Consider the following 15,493-nt stretch of genomic DNA (forward strand, 5'->3'; position numbering starts at 1 on the left):
GGTTCTTTCCCTGGTTTAGTGCAGTTTCTTCACATGCAAACTCTGACCAATACTTAGTCAAAGACTTGAGGGGAACCCTCTGCAGCTCTCCAGATCTCTCTCTCTCTCTCTCTCTCTCTCCTGCTCTCTCTGCTCCAGTACTCTGCCTTGCAACTCCACTGCTTTAGCCTTCCTGAATTCTTACCTGTTTCCTTCGTTCAGAGAAACCACTGGAGCTAGCTTGGACTTCCCCTCCCTGAATTGCAGCCTGGAAATTCTCTCCAGGCAGTAGTTATGTGAGGCATTGCAGGGCTCATTACATTTGTTTTCCTCTTCTCAGAGATTGCTCTCTTGCATAGTCTATTGTCCAATGTCTGAAACCATTGTTTTATACTTTTTTTCCCCCTAGTTGTTTTAGGTAGGAGAGTAAATCTGGTCATTGTTACTCCATCTTGGTTGGAAGCAGAACTGCCACCAGTATTGTTTCTGTCTTCAATCCACCAGTCTGGCTTATACAGTACCCATCCCAAACACACGTGTGCATTCCCACATATGCACACACACATGCACCACTCTTACTGCTTTCTTCTGTAAAACTTTCTCTTTATAGTTGTAAAAAGTTGTCAAAATCAAAATGTAGTCACTTGTGTTAAAATCCTAACAAATGGATCCAAGGAAGGCCATGAAGGGAGGGTTCTCAAGCATATATGCCTGATTTATCACAAAGGACTGCAAAACCTACAACCTTGCACAAAGACCACTGCAACTTACACAGGAAATGCTTCGGCAAGGGCGTCTGTCCAGCAACTGCCTGTCCAACCTTGGACTGAGGCCACCTTTGTTATTAATCTTTGTAGCCAAGGATAATTGATTCAAAACAACTTATGTAATCCTCCTCGTTTTGTCTTTAAAAACTTCCTCTTGCCTCAACCTCTTTAAAATGTACATAGTGTACAATAGCATGTTTTTCCATTGCAATGCCACTTTTGAATAAATATCATTTTCTTTCAGAGAGTCTCCCTCTCTGTTTATTATTAAGTTTGACACAATAATAGCATGGGTCATTCACAAGTCATTGTGGATTGCAATGGCTCAAAGCAAGAAGAGGGGAATATTCTCCCTTATCTGGGTGAAGAAACTTGATTGTATTTATTTTCATTTATTCATTCATTCGTAGATAACCTGGATTTTGTTTGCCTGGGTTGTATTTATACTTTTGTGATTTGGGGCAATATATCCAACTTTTCTAAGCTTCACTTTCCTCACTTGTAAAATGGGGATATGAAGACAGTTTTGAGGATTGAATGAGACACCCTATGTACAGGGCTTAGCACAATGTCTGACACACAGAAGTGCCACTAAATCTAATGCTCATTTCTCAGTGCTCACCTCACTCAAGACATCATTGTCACTTGCCTGGGCTGGTCATGTCTTCTTTTTTGAAATTGTTTTCTTCACTTAGTGTCAAGTACAACATATTCATTGCTTCTCTAACCTCACTGTCTTCTCAGCTTTTATATCTTCTGAATCTTTATGTATGTTCTTTGCTATTTATGCTCACTTTCAAGGAAATCTCATCCAGTCTCATGGCTTTAAATACTGTCTCTAATCTGATTAGTCCCAAATCACATGTCTAGCCTGGAACTTGACTTTGAATATGAGACCTATATATCCTAGTGTCTACTCAACATCTCCATCTGGATGATTTGCTGATCTTTGCCTTTTTTTCTCCAGATCCATTCCCTGTCCTCCCCTGCTCTGCTCTGTACTGTGGAGGGAGGGGAGCGTCTGACCCCTGCAAGCTGCCTTTCTTAGGCTCCTGTGTCAGCCAGCTTTAGGCTGCATTGAACCCACAGAAGGGACTTGGGGAAGATCAGAGGGAAGAAGGAAAGGCAAGCCCAGATATTTCTAGCTCCTCTCTTTTGGTTTTAGGTAATGTCTCTGGCAGAGACTGCTGCCCAATCTCTGGTCCCTAGTGATACTTCCTTCTCCCAATAATGCCCCAGCTCTTCCCACGGTTGCTCATAATCTCTGTGGTGACTGTTCAAATCCTGTTTGGCTTCCCAGCGATGCCAGTACCTGTGTAACCATTTTCACTGTTTGGAACGGCTAGAGAGGTTTCTGTTTCCTGAAATGGCCTGAGCTGATAGAGTTCTCTAATAGGCACCTCAAAATTAACATGTCTAGAACAAACTCTTGATTTCCCTCTCAAGCTGCTCTTCGTAGTACTTTCTCCATTTCAATTCATGGCAATTCCATTTTACTAAACCCATTAGTGCCACCCTTGACACTGCTTTCCCTGTCATCACTGTACCCAATCCACCAGAAAAGCCTGTTGGCTTCATATTATGAACATATCTAGAGTTGATTATTTTTTTCCACCTCCACTGCTATCACCATCCTGGTCCAAGCCATGACAAGTGGCCCCCAAGGCACCCAACTTCTTCTAGGACTTCATGTCCCATTACTTTCCATCATGTATACTCTGTTTCAGCCACAAAGACCTCACTGCTCTGGCTAGACTCACCAGGAATATTACTGCCCCAGGGCCTTTGCACTTGTAATTTTAACCCCACAATGCTCTTTCTCCGGTATCCACATGGCTCACCTCCTTCCTGTCTGTGCTCAGATGTCACTTCATCAGAGAGTCCTTTCCTGATTACCATATACATAACATAGCATCCTCCATTATCCCTTTCTCTGGTGTTGTTGTTGTTGCTGTTCACAGCACTTATCACCACTTCACGTGTTACATAGTTTTTCATGGTGTGTCTCTTCCCATTAGAATGTAAACAGGTGAACAGGGACCTTGTTTGGTTGGTTTCTATATCCCCACTGTCTTACTAATGCCTGGCATTTAGTAGGTGCTCCAAAAAAATTTTGTTGAATTAAATGATTAATAAATAATATGTGCATACTGAATATTGTTAGGTTTCTTACCCTTTCCACAGATCTTTAACAATAAAAAAATAAAATGTACAAAAGATTGCTTCGCGTCAGGCACAATGCTAAGCGTTTTATATGGGGCATGTGATTTATTTTTATTTCTAGAGCCCACATGCGCTATGCCAGGTGCCGAGAGCGCCAGCCCTGCAGGAGCTCCCGAGGCCCAGCAGGAGGCGGCGGCTACGAGACCCAGCGCGGGCTGCTAGAGGGTAGAGCTCGGCCCACTTCTCGTAGGCCCGTCCACGGCGCATGCTCCGCGGGGGCCCCTGGCGCCCTGGAAGCCGCGGCGCCGGGCGGGGGCGGAGCCTGGGCGGTGCATCCCGGCGGCCCGCGGCTCTGGTTGGCTGTGAGCGTAGCCTGAGCAGGGGAGCAGGCACCGCCCTCCCGCTAGGCCTCCCGGGTCCTCTGCCGGCTTCCTACCTGATCTCCGGCCCCTGCGAGCCGGCACTGCTACTCTGGACAGCGGCCCGGGAGAACGGCTCTCCAGGTGAGTGCCGGCCCCCGCTGCGCCGCCAGGTGAGGGTGCGGCGTGGGAGCTGGTGCCCGGCCTGCCCACCCCGGGCGCCAAGGGGAGGGCTGCCCCCCGTGTCTCTGCAGGCCTGCAGGACCCTCAGCACTTGGACCCGGGGGGATCTCGCCTGGGGTACCTGTAGATGCCTTTTCAGAGGGCAGTGGCCCAAGGCATCTCCCAGGCACCCAGGAGTCGGGGGCTCGCCCAACTTGCCCATCTTGCCCTGGGCGCACTCCGCTTCCCTGGACAGGCGCTGTGGCTGGTCAGGGAAGCTACCCAGAGCTCCCTGACTGTGGGGACAGCCTGATTCCTAGCTTTTTTCCTCTTCCCCTCCTCGGGTTGGCTCCTCCGGGTAGCCTGCCGTACTTCTCTTGTTAGCCAGCGGCGTGGTAGAGAGCAGACTTGGGCATTGGTCCTAGTTAAAATCCCAGCGCTACTGCTATTTCACCGGCTGACCCTTGGCTTCCAGTACTTAACCTGGATGAACCTCAGTTTCCTGAAAAATGAATTTCACGGTACTGCCATAGAGTTGGCGGAGTAATTGACAGGTTCGAAAGCACCGCCTACGGTGTCTGGCGCAACTCTCCAGCTTAATTTATTGTTACTAGAAAGCCAAATAAATGACAAGCCACGTTGGGCCTTCTTTTCTTTTGCCACTGAACTGTTGGACCGACCCTATCCCATTTTTCAAAACCTGTATTGTCCATCTAATATGTGCGTGGCACTTTGCTACGTCCTGAGGGTACAAAGTTGAATCAGACTCAGAGTCTGCCCTGTGGGCTGGCTTGAAATGAAGGCGGATACGTACGTAATTGGATTGTTACAAAGTCTAAAGAACTGAAATAAAGGTGATAGGAGAGCCCAGCAAAGCATACTGAATCCAGCCTGGAGATTTGTGTTTGTTTGTTTGTTTTCTCCTTTAAACTTCTCACTTGATCGCTACCTTTGTGAGAATCTTGACTTCTATGTTGAGAAACTAACTTAGTGTTGTGTTGCAAGGAACACTTAACCCAGTGACATTTTCAGTTGAGTAGCATCAGCTGTTACCCTCATGGAGATTTCCCTGAACAGCTGGTCCAGGGTCTGTAGGAAAAGCTCTGAATGGAAAGCAGCTACCACCAGATGTTTCATGATTTTTGATTGTGGCTATACCTTTACTTTTTTTCTTTTCAGTCTACTCCTTATTCTCTAGTACCAATGGACTTTTGGGAGGTTGTATTTATGATAACAAGCAGCCCAGGTCTGTACAGCCCTTTCCAGCTATCACAAAGAAATACACACCTGTAAGTAAAAGCAGTGGCCTTGCATTGCCAGTGCATATCCAAGGTAACATTTGCTCCTATCTAGAGTTTCGGGGTTCACTACTGCTTGGAAAAATAATTCCAGGAGAAATTGAATTAACAGAAAGGAGTCAATTCACTTTTGCAATCTCCTGAGAACCCGTTTTTAAGACTTGTGAAATACTTGGTTTAAGCATAGTACTATTAAGAAAAAACCCGAAAGCCAGCAGTATCAAGGTATTATTGACAGACAATAGCAGGGCATATGTCAATTGTACAATTTTGTAAGTTTTCACATATGTATACACCTGTGAAACCATCAGTGTACTCAGTATTTTGAATCTGTACGTCACCCTCAAAATATTCCTTGTGCATACCCCTTTGTAATCCTTTCTTCCTACCCCTTCTCTCCCCAGGGAACCATTTATCTGTTTTCTGTCAATATAGATTAAGTTGCATTTTCTAGAGTTTTATATAAATGGGATCAGACAGCATTCATTAATTTATTTATTTTGATCTGGCTTCTTAGCATAATTGAGATTCATCTATGTTGTGTTCATTCCTTTTTATTGCTGGGTAGTATGCATATACTGTACTTTGTTTATCCATTCACCCATTTGGAGCATTTGAGTTTTTCTAATTTTTGGTTATTACACACTGTCATTATACATTATTAAAGCTGCTATAAACATTTATGTACAAGTCTTTGTATGGACATACATGCATGCTTCTTTTTAAGTGATTATATTTATTTAAAAAAAAAAGAGAGAATAGGAGGCCTGGGCCTTAATTCTAGCTTTACCCATCTGGGTGTTCTTAGGAGAGTCACTGCACTTCACCTTTAATAGCCTCAAGATCTTAGCTGTGATTTTGAGCCCTCACTGCCAGAAATTAGGATGGTCTTTGTTGGTGGCTGGAGTGTTTCTAGAGAGAAAGGTCAAATTCTTCCTCCCTATTTCTCTTGCAGGCTCTCTTTTCTTTCATTTCACTTTTTTTCCCTTGAGTGACACATTTGAATGCTGACATATAATTTTGGGCAAAAACAGAAGTGGGTAGATAAGTGGGAGAAAGAGCTAATATTGGCCAAACTTAAAAATGTTTAAATCACAAGTGGAGGGGAAGAGGTAGGAAATATGCTCTGGAATTTTGTGGCACTTCCTTTTTTTCAACCTGTCCTCTTTTAAGTGTTGCTTTCTGTTATTTCTCCAGGAAAAATTTCTTAGCCTTTTGGTGAGTAGGTGGGTGGGTGTGCTGGGACCCAAACATCACGTAAACTGAGGTTGGGGAAGTTTCTTAGTAAAAAAGAATTTCTCATTTTCTCCCTTCTAGTTATGGCTGGAGCCATTTTTTTCATTTTTATCCTTCACTTAACTTTTACTTGCCCTAAACCTGATTCATATGTTTTATGGGAGCATTAATCTGCCAACGTATTTTTGTGTAGCAAAATTTGGGCAAATAACAGTAGACCATTTTATACAGAATGAAAATGCAGCTGTTGGTGTTGGTCTGTTTGGTCCTTGGGACGCTGCATTCCGAGGGGTCTGCAGGGAAATGGGCAGCTGTGAATCCTGAGGCAAACATGAATGTGGTAAGTTTCTCAAAGTCACGTGCTTTTCAAATGAGCCTGTGACAAATGTTATTTTCTTAAATCCAGTTATATGGGCTACATGAAGCCACAACTCTGATCTCTTTATAGCTTCTATGTTTTTCACTTTCTCTGAATCTTAGATCCAGTTTGCTAGACTTTTCTCACCAGGTAATGTATATTTAGCAAACCTCATTTTACCGTTATATATACTTCTTAATGAGATAAATGATAATTTTTATTAATTCATTTTAATTTTTAAGTCTCACTGAATTTGTTTAAAGAATAATAAAAAATTATCCAAGCTTTGCAAGAACGTTACTATTACTGAATGCTGGTTTTAGAATAAAGTGAACAAAGATTGTGATTAAGAATGTCCAGGGAACATATTCAATGTGAAAGTCAAAGTATCTGGGGAAAAAAAAATTTTTAGAATAAATAAGTAGAAGTGACCACTTGATTATTATTTTAATAATTATTATTTCAAAGTTATCAATTGTGAGTAAATAATAAAATCTGGAAATACCTCATTAAGGCACAAAATATTGGGAAAATACAGATTATGAAAGAAAACAGCAGCTTTAAAATAGATGATGTAGTCACCCAACTAAGGTCAGGCAACTTTAGGATGCTGAGAGAAATTCATAGTGAACCCAGTGACCTGATAACAGGATCTTTGGGTTAGGTTTCATTTCTTGTCCCAAATCTCTTCTTTTATGTCCCCTTCTTTTAAAAAATTCTTTCCTATGAGAACAATAAAATTAAATCCTTTCAATCCTAGAATGATGAAACCAACATTTAACCACATACCTGTGGGTAGAACACGTGGGTGAAACAAGTAGAGGATTTACTCTTTGATGGAATGTTGGCTAGTAGATTGAGCAGACTAAAATTTCAGTAACAATTGATTTCTTAAATAATTAAGAATGGAGAATGTAATTGACATTTTACCTTCTCCTTTCTTTGCCTGCTAATGTGGGAGATGACGTCAGATTCTGTCCACAGAATTTCCATTGCCTTTTTCTCTGCAGAGTGAAATTATCTCTTACTGGGGATTCCCTAGTGAGGAACACCTAGTTGAGACAGAAGATGGATATATCCTGTGCCTTCACCGAATCCCTCATGGGAGGAAGAACCATTTTGACAAAGGTATGGGTGTTTTCTGTGGTAAGATAGGAAAGCTCTTAAAAGTAACTACATTGCTAGAATTTGATCAGTTTTTATATCAGTAACCAAGTTCAGATTTATCGTGAAAACATTTGAAATGGGATTATTTTTAGAACAAAGTACTAAATGTGTCACATTTCTGCAAGGCATAGGAAAACACTTTCTTTTAAAGAAGTAAGGACAAGAGTCATCTAATTTCATATTTTTCTTAAAGGTTCAGAGATCAGATTCATTTGAGGATATGCTAAAATCTCTATTTTCTTTTGTAAGGAAGCATCTTATTTAATGAAATGTTTTGAATGTTAAGTAGATAGCTTTTGCTATTTGAAAATTATTTAGTTTTTTGAATAGGTAATGTAGTTATGTAGTCCAAAAATCAAAGAGAATGAAGAAATACACAGTGAAATATCTCCCTCCTATCTCATTCCCCACTTCCAATTTTTTATGTATCTTTCTAAAATCTCTTGATTTTTCATCTTTTTATCTCCAAAAATCTCATTAGAAACAAATAAAAACATAGATTTTTATTTTTCCCTTGCCTCCCTTTTAATACAAAAAGAGTGTCTTGTTTTTTGAATTTTCTACATATATATATATATCTTAGCGATCTTTTCATGCAATTCATAGCGTACTTATTCTTCAGATACATAGTATTCTGCTATATAGCTGTATCATGATTTATTTAACAAGTGTCCTATTAATAAGCATTTGTGCTATTTCCAGTCTTCTGCTAACAAATATTGCTGCTGTATATAACCTTTTATGTGTGCAAATTAATTATAAGATGCATTTCCAGAAATGAAATTTTTGGGTCAGAGGATGCATTTGATAGATATTGTTAAATTGTTTCTATGTGCACTTATAATTACTCTCATTAGATTATATTAAAGTTCTTGTAGCTTTGGCTTAAAAAGCATATATGTAAATATATACATATTTGTATATACATTTTTTCCTTTATTTTATAACTCAGGCAAAACTGAGGTTTCCAGTGCAGATTAAGGAATTTCTAGACAGACTACTTGAAACTGTTAAACAGATTTCAGAATAAGGATGAGAGAATTCATGCTGAGAGAATTCACCCCCTCTCCTCTTTCTATATCTACCTCCAGGCTTCTCTCTCCATGTAGCTATTAAAGCACATAGGACCACATGCCCTACCTGTGTGTACCACACCATTGCAAGTGACAGTGCAGTGCCCTGGAGTATGAGGAAGGTGGGCATGAGTCCTGATATGCTCCCAGGTGGTAGGAAGACCAGTCAGGGAACCTTGGTGCTAGAGCTGGCTCTGCCCTGATTAATTGTGTGCTTTTGCCTTTGTGAGTCTTACATCCTTCATCTGCAAAAGCAGTCAATTGACTGGGATGATCTCAAAGTTCCTGTATAGTTCTTATGAATCTCAGATTCTGTAGGTTATATTCTTTATTTTACTTTTTTGGGGGGGGAAGGGGCAAGGTTGTTGAGGGGGTAGGGAAAAAACTCTTGGTCTTCAGAATGGGAAACACAGACTGAAAGTACTCTAAGCTAAATCTGGTCATAGCATTAGGTCCCCATGTTCTTCCTCTGTTCTGAGGAAGCCACCCTTAGGGGATAAATGATGTGTATAATGCCTGTCATGAGCTAACCTCAGAGGGGAGTTCTCAAGGAAATCTGTGATGGTGATGAATGACTTAGTTCTCTAAAGCTGCGGTCTCTAAAGCTGCAGCCCCTGGGCTGCAGAATGGTACCGGTACCTAACCGGCCACACAGCAGGAGGTGAGTGGCAGGCGAGTGATCAGTGGCAGCATTAGATTCTCACAGGAGTGCGAACCCTACTGTAAACTGCACATGTGAGGGATCTAGGTTGCTCGCTCCTTATGAGAATCTAATTCCTGATGATCTGAGGTGGAGCGGAGACGGTAAAGCTAGTGCTGGGGAGCAGCTGCAAAGTCATCCTGAAACTATCCCCCTTTCCGTACCCCCCATCTGTGGAAAAATTGTCTTCCATGAAACTGGTCCCTGGTGCCAAAAAGATTGGGGACTGCTGCTCTAAAGGAATTGTGATTTTCCTAACAACTGCATAGGTGCTTTTCTGATGGTTTACATTCCCATGGTCCAAGGCAAAGCGTGGGACAGAGGCTCTTTATTGTCCTTTACTCCTGTTCAAGAGTGATGTTGTTGTCAAAAAGAATAGAGGAGGTGTTTCACATTCCAAATAGAACTCATCTTCTCAGGCATGCCACTTCCTCTTCTGATTGCCTCCTCTGTTAATAGCACCATTCTTCTAATGACCTTGGCTGGAAACTGCAGAATCATTCTTGACTCGCATCTTCAAGTAGCTGTCAGGTCTTCTTTAGGCTACCCATATTAAATTGCTTCGGTTCATCTTTTTCTTTGCTTTTCCTGACCACCACCCCCTTAGGCTCTTGTTATCATTTAACTGGGCACCTGAAATAAAGTCAGAAGCTGCGAGAGTCTTGAGCCACTTCCATTCTCAAGGCTCTCTGTATATTAAAAAAAGAAAAAAATTTAAAACAGGAATATGGATATTCAGTCTGCTTATAATTCAAGAAATTAATGCTTTTAATACACACAAAATGATGCCAAAATCTGTACTAATTGCAATGAAAAAATTGAAAAAATTATTGAAAAATCTATATTCAATATAAAAAATTATTGGAAAATCTATTTTCATCTATCTATGAAAAAATTATTTACTTACTGCTATCCCATTGTTTGCAGAGCCTGAATTTACAGCTGAACGGTGAGTCTCTCTCAGTCCTGTGGCAGTGGCCTCTCAACTGTACCCGTAGTCTTACTTGGAGATCACTGGAGGTCTTTTTTATGAACACAGGATTGGGCCACATGGCTCGTCTGCCTGTGTTCGCTCGTAGGATTTACCAGCTGCTCTCCTGTCTGCCAGCCTCCCTGTTCTCATCCTTCCTATGTGGTTTTGCAGAATTAAGCTCCTTAAAGCCCAGCCATAATTATGTGATTTTGTCATTCAATAATCTTTGGGGGTTTAATGAATAAAGATGCACACCTTTCTGTCTTAGCTGTTTTCCATGCCTTTCACCCTCATTTTATACAGTAGTAGCCCTTGGCCAGCCATGGAGTAAATGTGTGCTGTTTCCCACTGCTAAGTGACCTTATCAAGTGACCTTGCCTCTTGCTAACTCCTTAAGGGAATTGAAATTCAGAAATTAATCATTTTTAGGGAAGTGGTTCTATTTTTGTCTGCTCAGCCTTATTTCAGAGAGTCATGGGGTGTTAGCGCTAGAAGGATCTGATTCTGCGTGGGCCAGGGATTTGGAGAGCTTGTATTTTTAACACACTCCGCTGGTGGATTCCAAGGAAAAATTCTTGGGTTTGGCAACCTGTGTTCTAGACCAACACCCTCATTTTACTGGGTAAGAGAGCCAGGCTCAAAGAGGGAAGGGGATTTGCCTCTGGTAGAAGGATCATGGCCCAACAACTGAGACTACAGACTCAGTGTTCTTTGACCTAGAGAATGTGGTCTTATTTAATAAGTATTGACCAAATTGATCCCATGATAGTCAGAATATATATTTTTTCTGGCTAAAACAAGGAAATACATGCTGTTCTTGCATAAAATACATAAAAGAGCAACAACAACAAAGCATGTTTACTCTTCACCTAACTAGGAAATTGGCCAATTGTCAAAGCACCAAGAGTGGAACATTTGTATGTGAAAAGTTATGAATCTGCTGGCCCAATGGGGGAAGTGGCATTCTGGACTGTGAAGGCCTGGAGCAACTGCCTTCAGCCTGCAGAAACAGGCCTTAGCAAAGACTCCCCCAGTGTTGCTTATTAGCTTTTTGAGTCATAATTGAATATTCAGTGTGGCTTATGACCATTGGTCTGTATTTTGCTTTGTTTGTTTGTTTTAGGTTTATGACTGATTTCTGGATTCTTCTTATTTTTCTTCCCTTACAGAAACGCTTCATTCCTTTTTAAAAAAATTTTTTTTAAGACAGGGCCTTGCTCTGTCACCGGCGGCTAGAATGCAATGGCATCATCGTAGCTCACTGCACCCTCAAACTCCTGGGCTCAAGCAATCCTCTTGCCTCAGCCTCCTGAGTATCTGGGCCTATAGGCAAGTGCCACAACACCCAGCTAATTTTTTCAATTTGTTGTAGAGATAGGGTCTCCCTATGTTGCTCAGGCTGGTCTCGAATTCTTGGTCTTAAGCAATCCCCCTCCCTTGGCCTCCCAGAGTGCTAGGATTATATGCATTAGCTTTGATAATCTGGGATGTAATTTTTTGCCCCTGGTGGCACTGAACAGATGTGAGTTCATTAGTCACCACCTGAGCTTGGTGCCTCGGGCTGAGGTCCAGGCTTGCTTGGTGCTCTGATGGCACTTTGGTTAGGGGCTAGTGTCCAGACCCTTTGCCTAGCCGAGCAGCATACATCAGTGTCAACTGCAATTTGTCTCATATACCCAGGGGAAGGCTGGAGCAAAGAGCTGAGTGGAAAGGGAGAGAGTGCTCTGCCCTGCCCCCTTTCCTCCACCTTCTCTTCCTCTTGGTTAACCACTCTGACCTGCCCTCTGTCCTCAACCTAAATGTCACTTCTTCAGGGAGGATTTCTCCAGCTGCTCGCACTAGGTCAGGCCCCTGGCTACGTGTCCTCAGAACTCTCCGTGTTTTTCTTCTATAGCAGTGAAGACAATAAGCATTAACTTATGTAGGCAATGATGTGTGTGACCTCTGCCTCCCCCACCAGAGCGTGAGCTCTGTGGGGACCGAAGCCTTCTCGGACTCCGTTTACCTGATAATCCCTCCAGCCCAAGGCTGCAGTCTACCCAAGCAAGCTCCTGCAGCCTTGCTGGGACTAGAGTGAGCACAGCGTTGAAACTTTATGGTGTTCTTTGTGCAAGGCCACACCGCAGTAAGGATTCCCTACTTCTGGGATCAGAGGCACCCATCAACATAACTGGGGGGCTTCCTTTGGTTGGTAAGACTTGAAGCTGTATTGCCTAGTGGTTAAGGCGAGGATGCGAACAGCTGCCAGCCTTGGCCTTAGGTTCCGGCTCTACTACTTTAACTGGCTGTATGACCTTGGAAATTTTCTTCACCTCTATGAGTTTTAATTTCTTCATCATTAGACGGGAAGGATAATACTTGTCACTTCATAGGTTGTTATAAAAATTACATGAAATAAGGCCTCTGAAGCATTTTATGCAGTATAAATGCAAACTGTGGTTTCTGTTTTTAATGTTTGGATATCATCGTGGATTTGATGGTAAGCTCGGATATCTGCTTCCTTGGGACCCAGTCCTCCCTGACAGGGATTGTATTCTAAGCTATGAGGAAAGCAGGAAAATTCTTATGTCAAGATTTGTTTACTATGGGCAGAGGTTGCTGAAGTGAGAAATGCACGAGATAGAACTGTGTCTGGGGGTCAGGTGACCAATGCCGTCACCTCTGGCCAGGTGTCCCCTGCGGGTGTTTCCCTCCCTGGACCAGAGCTGCATTATTTCCCACCACTCAGCCAACAGCGAAGCTCTGTGAACTCAAGTTGCTGTAACACGAAGCTGTCTGAGGACTGGCTGTGGTGGCAGAGAGGGCCGGGGGAGGTAGAAAGGCAGTTTGGCATGGACATGACAGGCACTTTGCTGTCACATGACATGGGTTTGGTTCCCAGCTCCACCATATACTAATTGTGTGTCCTGGGGAAAATTATTTATTCTCTCCAGGCCTCCGAGTCCCCAAAGTAGGAAGAATGATGTAAATGGCCCGGCATCCTCCTGGGTACATGGGAAACTCTAATTAAAACAATGCCCCGGAAAGGGTATATGGTCTATGTTGTGTGTGTGGAGAGAATATGCGATTTTTCCCCTTCATTTATTCCTTCATTATTTCATTTATTTAACAAATTTTTATCACATGTACCATGTGCCGGATTCAGCACTAGGTGCTGTGGGTGCTGCGGTGACCAAGACAGAGCAGGTCGCTGCCTTCATGTTGCTTAACGATCAGAGTGACTCTGTCACTGGTGGCGGGGGGAACAGCACTGTGAGGGATGGGACGGTTTTCTTCCCTGCTGTGTGATGTGGGGTGCTCTTGTGTTCACTCCCGTAGGTCACCTCCTTTCCGGCAGAGCAACTGTGCAATGTGAGTGCAGTGGTCTGGACTGTGGCAAAGGCCACATCTCTTTCTGAACATGTCCTGTGGACAGGCCAGGTGCTGTGCCCTGTGGCCTGTGTGAATCACCAGGTGGATTCTCACACAGTTCTAGGACGTAAGAACTCTCGTTGCCCCCTACTTTACAGATGAGGAAATCGCGGTTTGTAGGGGTTCATTAACTTGCCCAAGATAAAGCAGCTGGTTGGTGGTGAAGACAGGAGTCACCGCCTGTGACGGAGCCCTTGCCCACTCTGTGTTCTCCTCAGGCCCCGGGTACCGCTGCAGTGTCCCTGATAAAGTCACACTGTGGAAAGTGTGTGATTTAGATCACCTGCACATCAGCTTCTATTGCTCAAGTTCCTGGGATAAATGCGCAGGAGAGGAGCCTGTCCTTACGCACTCCAGTAGATACCAGGTGGGTGGCTGCGGCTTCCTACCAAAGTTATTTATTGACAATGTTTTGGGCTGTTTTTTGAGGCCAACTTTTCAAAGTAGAATTAGACTATAAAACTTCACCAGTATCTCTGCTTTGGATAAACGAAGGTCTACTCTTAATAATTCTTGACAGGGAGGCCCCAGAACTATCTTCAGGGCAATGTTAGATGCTGGCCAGTGTCTGGCTGGCCCCTCCCTGGGCACTGCAGGTGGCGTGGTCTTCTCAGGGCCAGCTCAGGGGAGCAGGGCCTGGCCATGTTCCTTTGTAGCTGAATCCCAGCTTGAACACAGCTATAGATGGGCTGAATCAGAATAGCCAGGGAAGCTTATCAAAAACAAATATTTCCAGGCTCTGTCCTTGGAGTTCCTGATTCTCTGAATCAGGGTCAGGACCAGGAATATGTCTGTTTCATAAGTTCCCTGGTGATTTCGATATAGAGCCAGTTTTAAGAAATGCTGTGTGCCTTGCTATGAAATGGCTGGATACAAACTGAATACTTATGTGCACACCCTCTCTCCTCTGCCATTTTATTTTTATATGATTTTTTTCTTCAGAATATTGATTAAAAGCAAGGACTTTGGAATGAAGCAGGCTTGGGTTTCAATTCCGGCACATTGCCAGCCGACTGTTAGCGGGTAGGTTGGTTAACTTCTCTTTCCAGACGTAGGTTATTTCATCTTTCAAATGGGGGTATATCTTAATATCTCTTATAACAAAGCACAATGCCTAACACATGTTTGGTAGCTGTTGTGACTAATACTGATAATAGCGACAAAGCATCCAGATGTCAGAATGCTTGCTAGGGTTCTTGTTCAGTGGATGGAGCAGACTCAGGAAAGCCCTAGACCCTTTAGCTTTTGGTGATTTAGAGTCTGCCTTCGGATGGTTGCACCAGCCGTTGGACTTTGGGTTTGTCTAGCGCTAAGGACTTAACTTTTTTGGGTATTGAGCTTCCTTGGATTGTCTGGTGCCATGCACCATTCAGGACGGTATAAAGTGCAGGGCTCTCGTGACTTTGCATTACTCAGTGTGAGTTAGTAGGAATGTGTGTGCATCATATGCAGAGTCCTCAGTGCCATTTTGTCTAGAACCTGCCATCGCAGAGAAAGGGCTACCTTATGTCCTTGTGATTACATTGGGCCCACCTGGAAATCCAGGTTGCTCTCCCCATCTCAAGATCCTAAATCGCAGCTGCAAAATTACTTTTGCCATGGAAGGTAACATAATCACAGGTTCTGGGAATTAGGATGTGGATATCTTTACGGGGCATGATTCCACCTACCACAGCAACTCAGAGAGCTGTTAGGGGACTTATCTGAGATGATGCATGTCAGGTGCTTAAAGTAGTACATAACACATATTTAACACTTAATATACTCTTACTGAAACTATGATTATATTACTAGGCTAAAGAATGCCACTTCATTTTTCTTCATAATGCTTACATTCTAATAGTATT

General features: G+C 43.0%; 1 protein-coding gene across 3 annotated transcripts in view; it reads left to right on the forward strand.

The window, feature by feature from the left end:
* Positions 1-3,294: 3,294 nt before the first annotated feature.
* Positions 3,295-15,493, forward strand: part of LIPA (lipase A, lysosomal acid type) — a 37,363-nt gene continuing 25,164 nt past the window's right edge. Inside the window, exons 1-4 of one of the 3 annotated variants that reach the window (XM_045567888.1) lie at positions 3,307-3,412; positions 4,610-4,719; positions 6,196-6,304; positions 7,333-7,450. In XM_045567888.1, the coding sequence (XP_045423844.1) occupies positions 4,634-4,719; positions 6,196-6,304; positions 7,333-7,450 (313 nt within the window). In that variant the 5' untranslated portion in view covers positions 3,307-3,412; positions 4,610-4,633. Of the gene's footprint in view, positions 3,442-4,609; positions 4,720-6,195; positions 6,305-7,332; positions 7,451-15,493 lie in introns of all 3 variants that reach the window. The other 2 variants (XM_045567890.1, XM_045567889.1) reach the window with 2 other exon arrangements.

The sequence above is a fragment of the Lemur catta genome, chromosome 14, assembly GCF_020740605.2.
Source record: "Lemur catta isolate mLemCat1 chromosome 14, mLemCat1.pri, whole genome shotgun sequence".
Classification (NCBI taxonomy): Eukaryota; Metazoa; Chordata; class Mammalia; order Primates; family Lemuridae; genus Lemur; species Lemur catta.